We start from the raw sequence: 17,585 nt of genomic DNA, 5'->3' as shown, positions 1-17,585 counted from the left end.
TGTCATTAAATAATAGAATCGTTCTGGTGCTTTCATGCCGTGCTCGTCATGGTCACTGCATTTGTTGTGCCAGCCTTATACGAGTGGATCATAGCATAATTTGTATATTTTGTACTGCTGATCTGGTCATAGTCAGGTTGGCACCAAGCTTTGGTAGGTTTCATGTGGTAAGGAAGCATGACATGTGGATGTTATAATACACTATCTACAGCCGATTCTGTCAACTACGGTGATTTATCTAGGAATACAGTTGAACTTCACTGAAAACTAATGATGTGTTGATGAGTTCAATGAATCCTTCGATTCCTTTGGTTTCCATTGCATCTTTAGCAAGACCGTGTGCCTCTCACACAATGGCTTTGGCAGTAGTATTCGAAAGCGCGTCCCGTTTGATATAACTACAATGTATTGGATTATTTTGTTTGTATTTATTTCATTCTTCTGTGAGTTCCCAACTTGGAACAGCGAGATAATTTGCAAAGTCTGATTGTTTTGTACGAGGCATCGATAGACTTCATTAATCGGCGGCCGTCTTTCAATCACAATCGTCACGATGGCAATTTGGTGGCAGGTTGATATTTACCTCGAGCGCCCGTAGCTCAGGCTGGCGTTGTGCCCCGGAGTGTTGCGTGGATCAACTCAAACAACTCACTAAAACAACCCCCGTTTCAAGATGTTACGTGTTTATTTCAGACGCATATACATGTAGTTATACCGCTTGACACAGTCTTCTCGTTGTAACCTTCATCAAACTATCATCTAAACAGTCGGGACCACACGATATCAATGTGATGGAAGTAACAACAGGCTAATAAATAACGACTATAAATATTTAACACCGGGTATATGATTGACCAATGACTCCTCGGTCATTTATAACTAACCAGAGTGAGGTTTACCTCGTCTGCGCTGCATGGTAGCCGAGGCGACAACCAACTGTAATGTGTAAGAAACGTCATCTCGATCTCTACAGAAAAGGATTCTCTATCAGTTGTTTGAAATATTTCCTGGATCTTGTCTAACCCGGTATTTGAAAGTTCACCTAACGAGCGACGACTTCATTTGCACCTACTTGGCACACAGACCAGGTACGCATGGTACATTTGAAATCATTCCATCCGCCAAACAAGCCACGCTTGACTCCCTCAATGGCCGCACAGTTCTTGACGACGCCGCCTGCTGGTTGTTGTACCCCTCCCATCACTGTCCACATGTTGTAGCTGAAAGTTGTGCCGTCCGTCCATGTCCACGTACCCTCCACGGCAGCATCGCTCGCTCCAACCCATGGGGCCCACCTCCTACCAGCCCTGTAATAGGAAGAGCTAGATCAATAAATGGCTGTAGCTAAATGCATCATCGGTTTCTCCTGTCCGTTGAGTTCTGCTTGGTTAGCCCCCAGCTCTTACTCCCAAGCAAATCTGGTTAACTCAAGATATACTTGTACTTACATCAAACCTGTTACAAAGTCTTGTGTTCCCTGGTCGGGGATACTGGCCAGAGTTCCTGTCTTGCCGAGTTTAGCGCCCATGGCCTCGCAGTTCTGCTTGGCTTGCTCCCAGGTCTTTCTACCTTTAACCAGTTTGTAGCACTTGTCGCCGTACAGCCTGAGGTCCCATTTGCAACTCCATTGGACTAGAGTGATAAACAAAAATATTCATTAGAGTATCGTGAAAATCGTTTTCATTCCTGGTGATCTCAAACTAGAAGTGATTGATTCTGAATTCATGCAAGCTCGCTAAGTGTATAACCAACGTCAGGTCAGAAATAAGCCTACACTGAGGTTCACTCAGAAATTGAATTCAGCTTCGTTATGTTCACAAAACATTCTGATAAGTAACAGTGATACAATTCATCACCGTGTCTCACACACATGGCCCAGTGTTCCAGAAATAAGGAGAGTATTGAGCCATCGCCATGCATAGTCGTGTCTCACACACACGTGCCTCATAAGTTAAAACGAGAGGAAGTACAATGATAATGCCAAGCATGATGTCTACTTTTACTTTGTACACGATAGCAGCAAAATGGAACTTACTTCTGGGTGATGAGCATACGAAAGGTACCTCAGACGAACATTTGCCATCCAACCAGTCACCGTTTGTTTCTGTCTGAGAGCTGATCCCGGCACAGTTGAATTTGTCGTCGAAGTCTGGTAGCTGGCGGCCAGCAAACCTGCCCCACTTATTAAAGCCATTATCTTCAGTACCATCAGCCCAAACCCACGTTCCCTCGGTCACAGCGTCAGTGAAGCCAATGAAGATAAAGTCATTAGCACCCCTGAAAAGAAAAAGTACCCATTGGAACGACGAGCAAATGGAAAAAGATTAATAGTCGACGATCTTTATGAAGCCGTCCAACCCGTTACGAAAAAGATCTCAAATTCACCATGGTAAAATCGGAGTTTACCATGCTCACCATGGTGAATTTAGCGTTCACCATGGTGAATTCAGAGTTTACCATGCTCACCATGGTGAAAATAGAATTTTTTATGCTCACCATGGTAAAATATTTTATCGTCCCAACTCACCATGGTGAAGTACTGTCAGTTCACCATGGTGAATTATGAATTTATCATGGTGAAATTGAGACACATTTTTCTGAAGGGACCGAACTGACGTCACGTTTTACCTCGAACAATTTTCTATTATATTATGTCATTGCTGCTTGAGGTGTGCTTGATTCGCTTGACTCCGTTTGGTGGCGTTATGGAACCTTCATACTCCAGGTGAGTTACAGTAAGTAGTGTCAAGTGCCAGTCTCAAGAGTACATGTATAACGATACTTACTGGAAATTGGTGACGACCCAATCATGAGTCTCCTGGTCAGTGATTGAGACGAGATCACCACCATCCGCCTGACAGGTGCTGCGTGCATTATTGAATGTCTGACTGATTGTAAACAACTTGTAGCATATGTCGTTACGCAAAGTGTAGCCCAATGGACACACTGAAAATGCAAATGTAATGTTTGATAATACAGTGTAATAAAAAATGGTCCTGATGCAATTAGAAGTAAACTATAGAAGGACGCAGGAGATCCAATTTATGGCGTGGAATATTTGAATTCGACCAACAATTTCTAGAACCCCGACGGTGTGGCTATGACCAACTCCGAGCCCGCGCTCAGATTGCTTCGGAGATTGTAAATTGACGTCACACAATAGACTGAAGCCAATTATGGAGGGAGATTTTGCTCTTGTATAAATGGAGAATGGTGATTAATCATTGCTGCCAACTGGAAGCATCCTGCCATAACGAGTGGTATTAAATATACTCCGCCTCTCGATATTTCAAACTAGGTAAACGAGGTAGGAGTATGAAACCTGATCTCAGGATGAACTGGACGCGGCAATATGTACCTACCTTCTACGGCACGTTTTGATCTCTTCGAAGCCTGAAAAGAGAGAGAGGACAATGTGAAGGCATTTAACCCATTCATAGACGAACACGCTCGAATTTAAGCGGATTTTAATTCCTTCAAATGCTTAGATTTCTCTTTTTGCGTATTTCCCATGTGTGGCACATTTTTTATGCATGTATATGTGAGCTGCATACAGTTTTGATAAGCTAAGCCTAGAGGTTTGAGCCTTGGATACGAGGGGACACCCTTTGCCTGACTTACATGTCAAGGGAATATCTTAATTGCTGTCATAGTCCATCACTCATCGCTGGCAAGACTTGGCGGAACCTAAATTGTCATGTTTTGCTATACGATCCAGATTCATAAGGGTTCTCTCGACCAGCACATGGAGGTACTACAGGAACATTTTGCAATCAAGCTCACCTAACGGATAATGTGAGTAGCCAAAGAAGTCCTACAGAACTCCTTCGTGTTGCCAATACAAGCGTTCGTTGAATGGTTTTGTGTGCTTAACGGTATATTAGAATGCAAATAATGTGAAAGCAGGTCTTAGTGTGATCAATCAAGGCCTAGTACAGGCACGTCACGTCATTAAAGCCCTTTGTGAAAACATTTTAACGTATGTGAGGCAGGATTTAGGCAAAGGAACCACACCTCCAGTTTTAAGTCACACCTTCACGTCGACATACCAGCAAGTTAAAACAGGAATGGTGCTGAATTTTGCATCTGAGTTTTAATTGCTGATAGAACTGACCTGCCATGCCGACGACATTTGCTATAATCCACTTCCGATTCAGCGAAAACATCGGTAACTACACGTAGTTAAAATTGATAATTTCCCAGTCAATCGTATACAAGTAAATACCATTTTGAAACGACTCAATGCGACTGTCTTCTTTATGGCATGAATGAACATTCCGCGCAAACCTGAGGCTAAGTGAGTTGGAAAACTTAGAACGACCTGATGATTTTGAGGTGCTCTCCGTAGTTTCGGTTAAACTGCATCAACACATAATGACATCTGGGTCCAGATGTTGTTCTGAATATAGCACGCCCGGTCGGAGCGGTTTTCATATCAATAAACCTAAAACGTACATTAACTAAGGAGTTATCGCTCGGCCTAAATGACTAATATAAACTAAGAAGTTCTATCGCCAGGCCTACTTGATAGATATAAGCTAAGGAGTTATCGCTCGGCCTACTCGACTGATATAAACTAAGAAGTTCTATCGCTAGGCCAACTTGATAGATATAAGCTGAGGAGTTATCGCTCGGCCTACTCGACTGATATAAACTAAGAAGTTCTATCGCCAGGGCTACTTGATAGATATAAGCTAAGGAGTTACCGCTAGGGCTGCTCGACTGATATAAACTAAGGAGTTCTATCGCTAGGCCAACTTGATAGATATAAGCTAAGGAGTTATCGCTAGGGCTACTCGACTGATATAAACTAAGGAGTTCTATCGCCAGGCCTACTTGATAGATATATAAGCTGAGGAGTTATCGCCAGGGCTACTCGACTGATATAAACTAAGGAGTTCTATCGCTAGGCCAACTTGATAGATATAAGCTAAGGAGTTACCGCTAGGGCTGCTCGACTGATATAAACTAAGGAGTTCTATCGCTAGGCCAACTTGATAGATATAAGCTGAGGAGTTATCGCCAGGGCTGCTCGACTGATATAAACTAAGGAGTTCTATCGCTAGGCCAACTTGATAGATATAAGCTAAGGAGTTATCGCTAGGGCTACTCGACTGATATAAACTAAGGAGTTCTATCGCTAGGCCAACTTGATAGATATAAGCTAAGGAGTTACCGCTAGGGCTGCTCGACTGATAGAAACTAAGGAGTTCTATCGCTAGGCCAACTTGATAGATATAAGCTAAGGAGTTATCGCTAGGGCTACTCGACTGATATAAACTAAGGAGTTCTATCGCTAGGCCAACTTGACTAATATAAACTGGGTTCAACAGAGAAATGGGTTACCACACTTACCTCGGCCAGGAGAAAGAAGCAAGCAGCAAAAAGCAATACGAAAATACTTGATCGATGCATGGTGTTCACGAGCTAGACTTGTTAGCAAGAGGCTCTGAGGACGTCTGCAAGGTGAAGCCACTCTCGGTGCACGCCTAACAAGCCTAATCACGCCATGGAACAAGAAAACGCCTTTGACAAGGATTAGTGTAGGCTTTGGGTGAGATTTGTTTTGAAAAAGCGGCCAAGATATATAAACCTATTGTAAAGCCACATACGGGCTTCTGAACTTGTAGGGGGTATATTTGGAGGGATTAAGACATATACACCAGCTGAGAAGGTAGGGCCTTTACTCAGCAGGTCTACAGGGTGTCTCAAAACGGAAGTAGTTTCATATCACACACAGCAATAAACGAAGCTAATCAATGATCAGATTATGGGAGTGGGAACATCTATCAATTGGTTTGCAGAAATTGATACTGAACGGTCTTTGGTTGTCATAACTTTTGGGCGTAGTTTGAGGTCTACGGCCGACGCTGTCAGTCTTGATAAGAAAACCCGAGAGACCTTAACCGAGGTATCCATTTCCATTCTAAAAGGGGCCCAAAGAGAACATTCGCCATCAATTCGCCACATACAACAAACAAGTTGTTCTCCTAGCAACGGGTTAAGATGAACATAGAGAAACAGGTGACCAGCGTTTGTCAATCTGCCTACGCACAATTGAGAACCATTGGTCATATCAGGAGGTACCTGACCGACCATGCTGCAAGATCTCTCGCTACTGGTCTGGTCATTTCCAGGCTTGACTACTGTAATTCGTTAAGTTGTTACCAAGAGGCTGCAACGGGTCCAGAATACCGCAGCCCGCATCGTAACCCGCACATCCAGGCATGAACTCATCTCACCAGTGTTAAGGTAGTTGCATTGGTTGCCCGTGGAGAGGCGAATTCAGTTCAAGACTCTGGTTCTTGCTTTCAAGTGCCTGCACGGCCAGGCCCCTAGTATAGATACCTCTCTGATATGACCAATGCTTACAAACCTCAAAGGCTCCTAAGGTCGGAAAATTATTTCACTCTGGTGATCCCAAGGGCACGGACCCAGTACGGCGTTTCCACCGCCAAGCTCTGGAACCAATTGCCAGGGCTTACAGAAGGCACCCTGTCCAACCATCTTGACCGCAATGTTTTGAGATCGCTAAAATTGTGAAGCTCGATAGTGGTGGCGCAAAGGCATGAGAGTCAGGACGAGTCTACATCATCAAAAAGACTAAAACGCATCTTTTCAACTACTGCCTTCTATAAGCCTATGTAACTAGCGCCCATGAACGAGCATCAGCTTGAAACGGGCGCAATAGAAATTTGGTATGTACATGTATATATGTATGTATGTGCGCAGGTGACATCATCGGTTAATACGCATTACTTGGGGAGTATGGTAGGTCTCGGTGAAAACTCGATAAATAAGCCCAGTAGTTTTTGTGTAAGAGCCCCTGGATGACGGACAGACAGACATGTTGGCGAATGGGAATAGATTGGGGGGAAATAGAAAGGGGGGAAATGGTAAGGGGGGAAATGGTAAGGGGGAAATGGTAAGGGGGAAATGGTAAGGGGCGAAATGGTAAGGGGCGAAATGGTAAGGGGCGAAATGGTAAGGGGCGAAATGGTAAGGGGCGAAATGGTAAGGGGCGAAATGGTAAGGGGCGAAATGCGAAGGGGCGAAATGCGAAGGGGCGAAATGCGAAGGGGCGAAATGCGAAGGGGCGAAATGCGAAGGGGCGAAAGTGGAAAAAAAACGTATCTCAGCAGTGCGAAATGCATATTACTTGCTACTTCGTCAGTCTTTACTGCAAGACAGCCCTGCAAGAACAGCGTCAATTTCAGAGGCTTCACCATAAATTATGTCTTTGAACATCATAAAATTTTCACATTTCAATGTGAATAGAAAATCATTACCAAACGAAGTTCTAACCATACATAGTGGTCATCCACCGTGATCCCGTGACCAGGGAGTTTAGAATGAACGGTCATGTTGTATGTATGATGAGCCTGGGCCAATTTGCTGGCGTTTCCCCATCATTGGAAAATTAAGTCGTATGATGAGGTGGACCAACAGTATGGCGTTTTTTAAAACTCCCAAAATAGACCGCAAAGCGAGGCATTTCCTTTCAAAGCGCCTCTAGAGGAACAAAGGTCCTGGAGAGATCTACTTACGACAAGGAGTATGTTACCATTAATATTTGTACTATGTATCATACTAGTAATAGCTGTCAGAAATGTCGTCTCACAAGAGACCATGGTTTCTCACTCTGGTGCCTGTCCACGCCAAGCAGACACACAAGAGACCATGGTTTCTCACTCCAGTGCCTGTCCGCACCAAGCAGACACACAAGAGACCATGGTTTCTCACTCTGGTGCCTGTCCGCGCCAAGCAAACACACAAAAGACCATGGTTTCTCACTCTGGTGCCTGTCCACGCCAAGCAGACACACAAGAGACCATGATTTTCTTTCCACCATCACCATAGCTGGTTTAGTTTCTCATAAATAAAGATTACAACATCCAGAATCTACATAAAATATTATATTTACAAGAATATTTTACAATGTGATTATTAGGATCACCAGCCATGCTTCCATATCAAAGCTTGGCTAGTTTTAATTTGAATGGCTCTCCAAACAATGATTTTAGATGATTGCTCTTGTAGCAAAGACGTTGATCCAGGTCAACTACGTCATACATGTGCATGGATGACCAACTGCTCAGCCAACACACACCAAGCAGTTGGAGTAGTATTTGGTACTTGGTGAATAGATGGATGTGGATACTCTTTCTTCAGGATGAACAAGATACACATGGATATAAAGAACAACATTGAATCAGTGGCAGTCCTATGCTGGTTGGTCAAGTTCACATGGGAGGACTCTTAAAACTGGAGGACTCCAACTAATAGTAGTTTTCCTTGTGGTCGTGTTTCCGTTTTGATGACTTCGAGTCGTGTTTTGTTGAACTTTTATGATGAGAAGTCTTGGCTCGCTGTGACTTACTCGTCTTTGAGGGTTGTTTTTCTTGGGCTGGCTTCTTGGTGCTCAGAAGTGGGTGAATCTCTGAAAATATCGATCGCAATTTAAGATCTTTTACAACCACTTCCCAAAAATCACAAGCTAACGGAATAGTGCAGCTGCTTTCAACAAATCAAGCCATACTTTTCATTTGGTCATTAAATCATGAATGAATGGGAGACCAACATGAAGTAGAACTGAGAATTCACACGAAGTGACTTCATGACTCCAGAAGACATTTTTGGTGCATCGTGGGCGTGATACGTTTTCATTCGGGAATAAGATCCACACTCCCACCTCACTTTGCAGTGAGAGTATATTGTGTACGTACCATCACTCGGAGCATGAGGTAAGGTTACCTCCACTGGCTTGTCTGGTTTCTTCTTTTTCTTGGAAGGGGTGGACGAGTCAGATGATCGTTTCTTCGGGTGTGCTTCCTCTGCTGGAACCTGAAATTGCACACATTCAATACTATATAATCCTTCAGAAACTCCGCATCTGTACAACTCAACAACGTTGTGAAATTCAACCACTTCAAGTGTTGGTTCAATTGAGCATGTTATTGATTGTACTCATTTATTGAGTATACTCATTTGAGCATGTTATTCAGTGTACTCATTTGAGCATGTTATTCAGTGTACTCATTTGAGCATGTTATTCAGTGTACTCATTTGAGCATGTTATTCAGTGTACTCATTTGAGCATGTTTTTGAGTGTACTCATTTGAGCATGTTTTTGAGTGTACTCATTTGAGCATGTTATTCAGTGTACTCATTTGAACTAGTTATCGAGTGTACTTGTTGCTCGCCTGCTGGCCACATCTCCTCCTCATCCATCTCTGGTGCGACCGGGAGGAACATCAACGCCTCCTCATCCTCAGCTTCCTCATCACTGCTAACGAATGCTGCAATTGGCTCAATGGTGTCCACATCAACCTCAACGTCCTCGCCAACATCTGCATCTGCATAAAAAAAACATTATACTATAACTGCTATAACTAAGGTGGTGTAGTTCTGAATGAGGACCACCTCCCAGAACTCTTTAACTTCAATGACTCAATCAAACAGAATGAGGCTCGACACAACAATAGAAACAAGTTGCTCACCTTTTGGATTTCTCATCCTCAATATCAGACTCAGACTCACCTTTAGGATCCTCTACTGACTTGTCCTCGTCCTCAATATCAGACTTTGACTCACCTTTAGGATCCTCTACTGACTTGTCCTCGTCCTCAATATCAGACTTTGACTCACCTTTAGGATCCTCTACTGACTTGTCCTCGTCCTCAATATCAGACTTTGACTCACCTTTAGGATCCTCTACTGACTTGTCCTCGTCCTCAATATCAGACTTTGACTCACCTTTAGGATCCTCTACTGACTTGTCCTCGTCCTCAATATCAGACTTTGACTCACCTTTAGGATCCTCTACTGACTTGTCCTCGTCCTCAATATCAGACTTTGACTCACCTTTAGGATCCTCTACTGACTTGTCCTCGTCCTCAATATCAAACTTTGACTCACCTTTAGGATCCTCTACTGACTTGTCCTCGTCCTCAATATCAAACTTTGACTCACCTTTAGGATCCTCTACTGACTTGTCCTCGTCCTCAATATCAAACTTTGACTCACCTTTAGGATCCTCTACTGACTTGTACTCGTCCTCAATATCAAACTTTGACTCACCTTTAGGACCCTCTACTGACTTGTCCTTGTCCTCAATATCAAACTTTGACTCACCTTTAGGATCCTCTACTGACTTGTCCTCGTCCTCAATATCAAACTTTGACTCACCTTTAGGATCCTCTACTGACTTGTCCTCGTCCTCAATATCAAACTTTGACTCACCTTTAGGATCCTCTACTGACTTGTCCTCGTCCTCAATATCAAACTTTGACTCACCTTTAGGATCCTCTACTGACTTGTCCTCGTCCTCAATATCAAACTTTGACTCACCTTTAGGATCCTCTACTGACTTGTCCTCGTCCTCAATATCAAACTTTGACTCACCTTTAGGATCCTCTACTGACTTGTCCTCGTCCTCAATATCAGACTTTGACTCACCTTTAGGATCCTCTACTGACTTGTCCTCGTCCTCAATATCAGACTTTGACTCACCTTTAGGATCCTCTACTGACTTGTCCTCGTCCTCAATATCAAACTTTGACTCACCTTTAGGATCCTCTACTGACTTGTCCTCGTCCTCAATATCAAACTTTGACTCACCTTTAGGATCCTCTACTGACTTGTCCTCGTCCTCAATATCAAACTTTGACTCACCTTTAGGATCCTCTACTGACTTGTCCTCGTCCTCAATATCAAACTTTGACTCACCTTTAGGATCCTCTACTGACTTGTCCTTGTCCTCAATATCAAACTTTGACTCACCTTTAGGATCCTCTACTGACTTGTCCTCGTCCTCAATATCAAACTCAGACTCTCGTTCCTCATACTCAACATTTTCATCCAACTCCTTGAAATCAGGAGCAAACGCGCTCCAGTTCTCCACCTGATTCTGAGCCCAGATGGACACCACCCCACTGGATATCGAGGCTATGATTGGTCGTACAGGATGCCACTGTAAAAAGAACAAGACTAAGTGATATGCTGCAATTTTCCACCTGATTCTGAGCCCAGATGGACACTACCCCACTGGATATCGAGCCTATGATTAGGAAGGAAAATCAGAGAGCAGTCCTGGGCTGCCAGTTTCCCATACTATATTGAGACTGGTCTGCCTTAAGAGCAGTCCTGGGCTAGTAGGGCAAATTTTGACTTTTTAACCCTGGATGGGGTTAGAGGCAAGATCAAAGAAGAAAGAGACTCACCACCACATCAAGTAGTAACTCGCCCTTCGTTCCATGTAAGATCTTGACGAGATTGCCTACACTTTTCTCCCAGATATAGAGGGCGTGCTGCCTGGCTGACCCAGCACAGATATATTCACCATCACCAGAGAAACTACATTTCTTCCATAATGTCCTGAAATAGTCATGGATGAAACAGTCATGGATGAAACGATAATGGTACCCCCGAGGTCGGGCATGTTCTCGTGGGATAATGCATGCAACACAACTTTGACAGCTAAAAAATCACTCATTTGTGTCTATTCTGTGCTTAATTGATAAATGGCCTTTGAATGTGTGTCTCTAGCCTTACATGTTTGTCTAAAGTGACCTATGCATGTGTGTCTCTAGCCTTACATGTTTGTCTAAAGTGACCTATGCATGTGTGTCTCTAGCCTTACATGTTTGTCTAAAGTGACCTATGCATGTGTGTCTCTAGCCTTACATGTTTGTCTAAAGTGACCTATGCATGTGTGTCTCTAGCCTTGTGGCCTTTAAATGTGTGTCACACAAGTGGCCATCAGATGTGGTAGGAAACACTGTTGGAACAAGTATAATCTAATAATGATACTTGTAAGTCAAAGTCTTCTCACTTGTTGACGAGATCTTGAAGCTTTTGAATTGGTTCCGGCTCACCATCCTTTTCACACATGAGAACCTCCTCACTGTCATAAACCCGGATGATTCTATCAGCAGAGTTCACCAGGAAACAACTGACAAGAGAAACAAGTGTCATGAACTCGGATGATTCTGTATTCTTCTGAAGTCAAGGATGAAATATGACCCGTCTAACATAATGAATGGAGAAGCAGGCAGAACTTACCATTTTAGTTGAAATGGTATAAAAACAAAGTCTAATCAAATCCAATATTCCGAGTTCAATGTCAAGAGTCCAACTTATTTAAAACATAATCCAAGTCTGCTTAATTCTAGAGCTTGGTATTTCGCAGAAAATCATGAAGTTAACGTTGTTCAACTTGAGAAGTGGTATTAAGTTGGATTCTATTTCACTACGGTTAGCAGAGAACTGCTCATGTTTTCATGAGGTTTTTCCACTATGTAAGCCAAGATACTGAGGAACATTTCCTTCCATTTCAGCTGGCAGCTTATTACACACACAGAACTTGAGATAACTTACTTTCCTCGACGAGCAAACTCCAAAGATTTTATAGCTGTGGTGCTGGAAGTCCCTGTCGTGACCCGAAATGATGCCTTCAGCTTGAGCCCTTCTGTCGTGAACACAAGGATTCGACCCTTAGCATTGCCCGTGTAAATGTGGGCACCACGCCGGTCAAATGATGCCACTATATTCAGATCAGACTGGAAGTAAGTGCGTAAGACTGATTCAACCCAATTGAATGAGACATTGAGGTGTTATACCAGCCTGCACCTGTCAACAATAGAGTAAACTACACATCTGCTATACCACACACAGGCAGTTTCATTTCATGAAGCTATACAAAGGGTAACAACTGTGACACATCCTCTGTTCTCAGTGTTTGATAACATCAAGTGGATAGAGGAGCTATTTTGCTAACTTACAATCCTGACCTCATCATCAAGGGGGACAATACTTGTGCTCCTCTCTGTGTCCATTAACACGGCTGCATGCTTCATCGGACACACCAGGAACTTGGTGCTACAAGAAAAAAAGAAAGCTTCAATGCACATGTCACAACAAGATTGACTCTCTAGTTACAGTGTTGGATAGGTTTCTGTTTTAAAGAAATTGTAGTCTGGATTACAGCAGATGAGCGCGGTCAACCTTTGGATCGGTGACTGGCGCATACAATATGCTCGGCAATACTCATTACTGTTATTTAGATATCCGTACATAGATTTCACTACAACAAAAAAACAGGCATCCAACATTCAACGACCCAGGATACATACCAAGTCCTAGGATGAAACTGAACCTTCAAGATCGGCGATGGAAATCTGTATGATTTATCGCATTCTCCGGCCATTACATCCCATAATGCAACACTGTTGTCAGTCGAGGCACTGAGCAGCTTCTGGCCATTTCGGTTCCAGCTGAAAGGCAACATCTCAATAAGATTATAATGAACTTCAACTCTCACAACAAGGTGCCCGCTAAGAGAGCAAGAACCAAGTTTTCAAATACGGATTGACTACTGCAATTGGCAGTCGGGCAGCCGTCTCAGATTTGGGATCGGGATTTGGGACCTCTGCACCCATGCTCATCAAGCAACAGAAAATTCTTTCAAAAACCAATCGGCTCATTGTGCACAGCAACATCCAGAACGCAACAGCCAAGATTGCCACCCAAAGGCCAGGTCAAATTCGGTAAAACCTGATTCAAAACAAGTCCCACTTTGGTCTTTTATCATCATCATCAGTCCAGGAACAGACCTGTAACAGTAGTCTTTCATACCAACCTGAGTGAGCAGACCGGATGGACATGTGCCTGTATTATCTTTGCAATGCCGCGAGTCAGGAAGTCCCAGATGACAATTCTCCCATCGTTACAGCCAACAGCCAACAGTGTTCCTCGTCTGTTGAATGCACATGTCACAGCAATACTGACAGAGTCCAGTGTACCATCGAAATCCTGCAAACAGAATTGAGAAAACCAATCATTGTATCCATGCCAACAATGGCCAATTGCTATACTGACACATACTCTACATAACCATCCTGTAATCTTACTCTAAGCTTTCATTATTGCTTCAGTTCGGAAACATTGTGCATCGCAATCCTGGTGATGGTTTATTTGAACATTGGTTGTACATTGTGTAGTGGAGTACTATAGGAGTGTTGTCTAAGCCTTTTCAAACTTTCTATACACGAAGGATAAACATTTTGATATTTGATATTTTGACGCACATGATCGATGATGCAGTTGCATCAATTTTTGGCATTCAAATGGAATATTTCGTTGATCTGTCATCTGTGTACTGTCGGGATCCAATCACTCACATGTGCAAAGTTTGAAGGGCACTTAACTTGTACTTTTCGAGATAGCCTATAACTGTTATGCATTTGCTGTACTAAATTGGGCTAGCAGTGGCTTATCTCCGCCTGGTGTGGAAATGACTATGATATTCCATCCGATAACCGCAACCATATAAACTTCCTGTGTATTATGTACGCGGGAGCTAGATGACAAATATTTTAGACTATTGGCTACTTACCTCCGGATAATTCTGTCCAAACGATTCTGAAAGAAAGAAAAACACATTGCACCATGAGATAAAAACGCTTTTCGGAGCCAACTCTTCATCAAATTTACTAAATCACCAAGTACTTACCCAGAAGCTCTAAATTCATTGTGTAAATTCATAAAAATTTAAGATTCGTGAAAACAACAATGGCTGCGGTAGTTGTAACGTCGTGAAAATTCCGGGTCGACCGAGAAAATAGAGGGGTCATCTCAATCACTGTGGTAGAGAAATGTTTCACGAATAAAGGCCCCAGTACGTGCGTAAAGACTCAACAGTTGGGGCAAGGGGGTGCCAGTCGATTGGGGGGGGGGGGGGGTACCACGTGCCACTGGACCATAATTGGACCCGTCACTCTTGCCAGAGAGTGAGCAGTCCTCGATGGTTTAGGTAGCATAGCAACAGCTGATAACAAGTCTAATGACGGAGTGCAGCATCGACACACAAACAGCGGAGATGGTCATCAGATACTTTGAGAAGGACTTTGTGACGATGTGATTCAAAGGCAAACAAGGACTGACGAATTTGAGGACTTCTTTCCAAAATTGCACAAAAAGGACACTTAGGCCTATGAAAAAAGCCCTAAGTCATGAAGTAGCGAGAAATTTCACTAGCATTGTCACATGACAGTGACATCAGGGTCGACCCCGAATGGGAAATCGGTTATGATAAGTCTGTTATCTGAGTTCTGACCAAGCATGAATACTGAACAAGTAAAAAAGATTTTTAGAGATAATGTAGAAACCCTTTATTATGAATACTTTTGTAGTTTTGGTTTGCAACACAGAGAAATAACCAACATCCTCCGCTAATTTTCACCTCCGAGCTTCTTGTCGGTTCACAATTTGACGTAATCGGTGTTGCTATTTATAGCAGAACAGCTGATCGGAGAAACAACCCTTTGTTGGCTGTGGTTTCCCAGTTAAATTACTCCTCTTCGGCCTCGAGAGCTTCAGTTACTGCAGTTATAAGACAATAGTCACATTCAAGAGGGCGTGTGTCGGATTCGTCATCAGTTTCAGCCAATCTGACCTTCTCGGATGCAGGTACGTGCCAGTTTACTTTACCGATTGGTTGCTCAGAACTTGTTTACTGTGCATTCTATTCTTTACGCTTTAATAGCTCGTCATAGCGAGCGCAAAGCCAGCACGATCTATGCGTGAATCACAGAGCATTGTTCGCAGATCCTGCTATTTCACGTAGGTCTATTTGTGGTCTGTCCTGATCAGATTCGACCTGACGTTATCACCAATATATGTCAACCGACTAAAGGTGCGGGGCGACTCTCACCGATTCGTCTCGCTTGTCACTGTTTAACCAAGGAAGTTCGATCACCTGAACCCGATCCTTCGCCCTTCCGGCCCTGCACACTCTTGCCGTATGGCGCACACTCTTGCCGTGTGCAGGGCCGGAGAAGCGAACACTGTCCTAATGCTCAATCCTCCAATTACTCAGCGCTCCAATTACTAAGCGAGTGGATATTCGCAGGAGAGCTTAAAAATTTCCCAAAGGCAACTGCAAAAAGGTGGGCCTCTTGTTAGGAGGGACTTGAAAGTCATGGATCATTGTTGCGGGCTTCACATCAGGTCGGTAATTAAGAATAAATGATCAACTAAAGTATAAAAATAATGATAGCTAGCATCCTGGTATAACAAATGGGTTTAGTTTAATGTAGTGCCGATGGGTGAAAAAAACCTGAATCTCAGGATGATAATGTGGGGCAATGGCGCCTTCTGTCGCACCAAATACCTGCTGCCCTAACCATATGTAGCGATCGGTCTGAAACGAGCCCTGGCCAATCATCATTTTTCCAACTGCATGCTTCATTCTTCGTTTCCATGACTACGAAATACGCGCTAGAAGAGACGAAGTACCTGGGAGTTCGTTGGAAAGTTGGGTGTCGAAGTGCGGGGGCATGGTGATCGTTGATCGGGGAGCTGTCGCAGCCGTGATCCAAGTCCTGGGCATCTCGACCCACAAGGTTTTGAGCACTTGTGGATCTCGATAGTGGTGACGCAAACGCATGAGAGTCAGGGTGGGTCTCAGGATAGGGGCCTATGATATAGTGTGACCGAGGGGACTCCTGAACAGAAGGTTGAGAAGGTCGTCAGTGACCCTAAAACAAGGGCTAAAGGCTGGTTTCGCAACCCTCACAAACCGACTTCACGAGTGCTAATAAGAAGTCAGTGAATTGACGACGAGCTAATACAAACGATGCATGCAGTTCGAAGTATGCTTGCCAGTGTATTTTATTGACGACGGTTTTTCATGAGTTCCCTATCCGAGTGCGGCTACCCTAGCGACGAGTCCGCACGAATTATTGACACCACCCACTCTTCTATAAGACCGTGCAGCAAGCGCTCATCAGACATATTGTTGGATGCTGTCACATTAATGGCAGCCATACAATTGCGCATCAAAAGTCGTTGCAAGCTTTAAAACAATCAAACAGAACATGACTGTTATTCTTGGGGTTCTTGTCGATAATCTTTGTTTTGTTTCGGGGTCCGGTGGCTTTTCACCCATTCTTTATTTGAAAAGTGGCACCTGTTTGTCCATCAGCCAGCGTCAGGTGCTGAAATATACACGACGTTATTGTGTATATTGCTTCATCCGAAATCTGTGCGCTGGACTCTTTTTTTGTGCGACAATGCAACTATGTGAAAAAACTAGCTGCCGCCTAGAGTACTCTCAACCTACTATAGGTTGTATATGAGAAGTCGAGGATAGAAATCAACGATAATTATGACGTAATGGTATTTACCCGAAACAAACGAACTGCCGAACAGGCCAGCTGGTTCAGTTGTCCCCCATTCTCTTGGGTATAAAATCAACCTTATTGGTAACAACATCCAAGCCACCTGCTCTTCTTGTTATAATCCCTGGTGCTCGAGGAACACATTTCCTAGAATATCATTAGTATAACCTTAGAGTATAACATGACTCATGCGGCATAAACAAGTACACCATATCGTCCAGTCAGCCAAGCGTTCTCGTTCTCGATCCCTTCCTTGCCCTTGAACTGATATGACCCAGTAACCCAGTTAGGGACAGAATGGTCATGCCAGCCTCGTTCCTGAGAGGCTTATACCAGCTGATGCGCCTGGCATCGGGAATACATTATAACCAATGTTGGTGAGGTCCCTGATGTAAATAAACACAC

General features: G+C 43.6%; 3 protein-coding genes across 4 annotated transcripts in view; 1 reads left to right on the top strand and 2 right to left on the bottom strand.

Annotated features, from left to right (window-relative positions):
• Positions 1–666: 666 nt before the first annotated feature.
• On the bottom strand, positions 667–5,475 carry LOC135502485 (C-type mannose receptor 2-like). The gene is made up of 6 exons (XM_064795382.1): positions 5,356–5,475; positions 3,363–3,393; positions 2,787–2,946; positions 2,036–2,277; positions 1,449–1,632; positions 667–1,307 (listed from the first exon to the last, which is right to left on the bottom strand). Exons 1-6 carry the CDS (start codon positions 5,413–5,415, stop codon positions 1,043–1,045), a joined length of 942 nt encoding a protein of 313 aa, XP_064651452.1. The 5' UTR covers positions 5,416–5,475; the 3' UTR covers positions 667–1,042.
• A 2,426-nt stretch (positions 5,476–7,901) lies between these two features.
• On the bottom strand, positions 7,902–17,426 carry LOC135502195 (retinoblastoma-binding protein 5 homolog). Of its 2 annotated transcripts, none has more exons than XM_064794825.1 (12): positions 17,187–17,426; positions 14,396–14,421; positions 13,640–13,812; positions 13,134–13,274; positions 12,783–12,879; positions 12,379–12,560; positions 11,834–11,953; positions 11,223–11,376; positions 10,783–10,972; positions 9,193–9,356; positions 8,727–8,844; positions 7,902–8,440 (listed from the first exon to the last, which is right to left on the bottom strand). In XM_064794825.1, exons 1-12 carry the CDS (start codon positions 17,272–17,274, stop codon positions 8,280–8,282), a joined length of 1,614 nt encoding a protein of 537 aa, XP_064650895.1. In that variant the 5' UTR covers positions 17,275–17,426; the 3' UTR covers positions 7,902–8,279. The 2 variants fall into 2 exon arrangements, with proteins under 2 accessions (XP_064650895.1, XP_064650896.1); XM_064794826.1 differs by lacking the exon at positions 17,187–17,426 and adding an exon at positions 14,513–14,624.
• The window catches only part of LOC135502192 (monocarboxylate transporter 12-like), an 18,016-nt gene continuing 15,709 nt past the window's right edge, over positions 15,279–17,585 (top strand). The window contains exon 1 of the mRNA XM_064794817.1: positions 15,279–15,468. The gene's annotated coding sequence lies outside the window, so the exon portion shown is untranslated. The remainder of the gene's footprint in view (positions 15,469–17,585) is intronic.

This window comes from Lineus longissimus, chromosome 18, assembly GCF_910592395.1.
Source record: "Lineus longissimus chromosome 18, tnLinLong1.2, whole genome shotgun sequence".
Taxonomy (NCBI): domain Eukaryota; kingdom Metazoa; phylum Nemertea; class Pilidiophora; order Heteronemertea; family Lineidae; genus Lineus; species Lineus longissimus.
The sequence above is the reverse complement of the archived record's forward strand: the minus strand, read 5'-3'. Positions and strand labels throughout refer to the sequence as shown.

What these genes read in the sequence shown, in the direction of transcription:
- LOC135502485 (XM_064795382.1), bottom strand. Translation starts at nt 5,415, where the DNA reads ATGCATCGATCAAGTATTTTCGTATTGCTTTTTGCTGCTTGCTTCTTT. An exon ending in TGGGTCGTCACCAATTTCCA is followed by an intron (nt 2,278 to 2,786) that starts GTAAGTATCGTT and finishes TTTTCTTTTCAG; the next exon opens with GGGTGCTAATGACTTTATCT. An exon ending in CGTATGCTCATCACCCAGAA is followed by an intron (nt 1,633 to 2,035) that starts GTAAGTTCCATT and finishes TTATCACTCTAG; the next exon opens with TCCAATGGAGTTGCAAATGG.
- LOC135502195 (XM_064794825.1), bottom strand. Translation starts at nt 17,274, where the DNA reads ATGTTGTTACCAATAAGGTTGATTTTATACCCAAGAGAATGGGGGACA. An exon ending in TTGATGATGAGGTCAGGATT is followed by an intron (nt 12,561 to 12,782) that starts GTAAGTTAGCAA and finishes ACTTACTTCCAG; the next exon opens with TCTGATCTGAATATAGTGGC. An exon ending in AGTTACTACTTGATGTGGTG is followed by an intron (nt 10,973 to 11,222) that starts GTGAGTCTCTTT and finishes TTCTTTTTACAG; the next exon opens with TGGCATCCTGTACGACCAAT.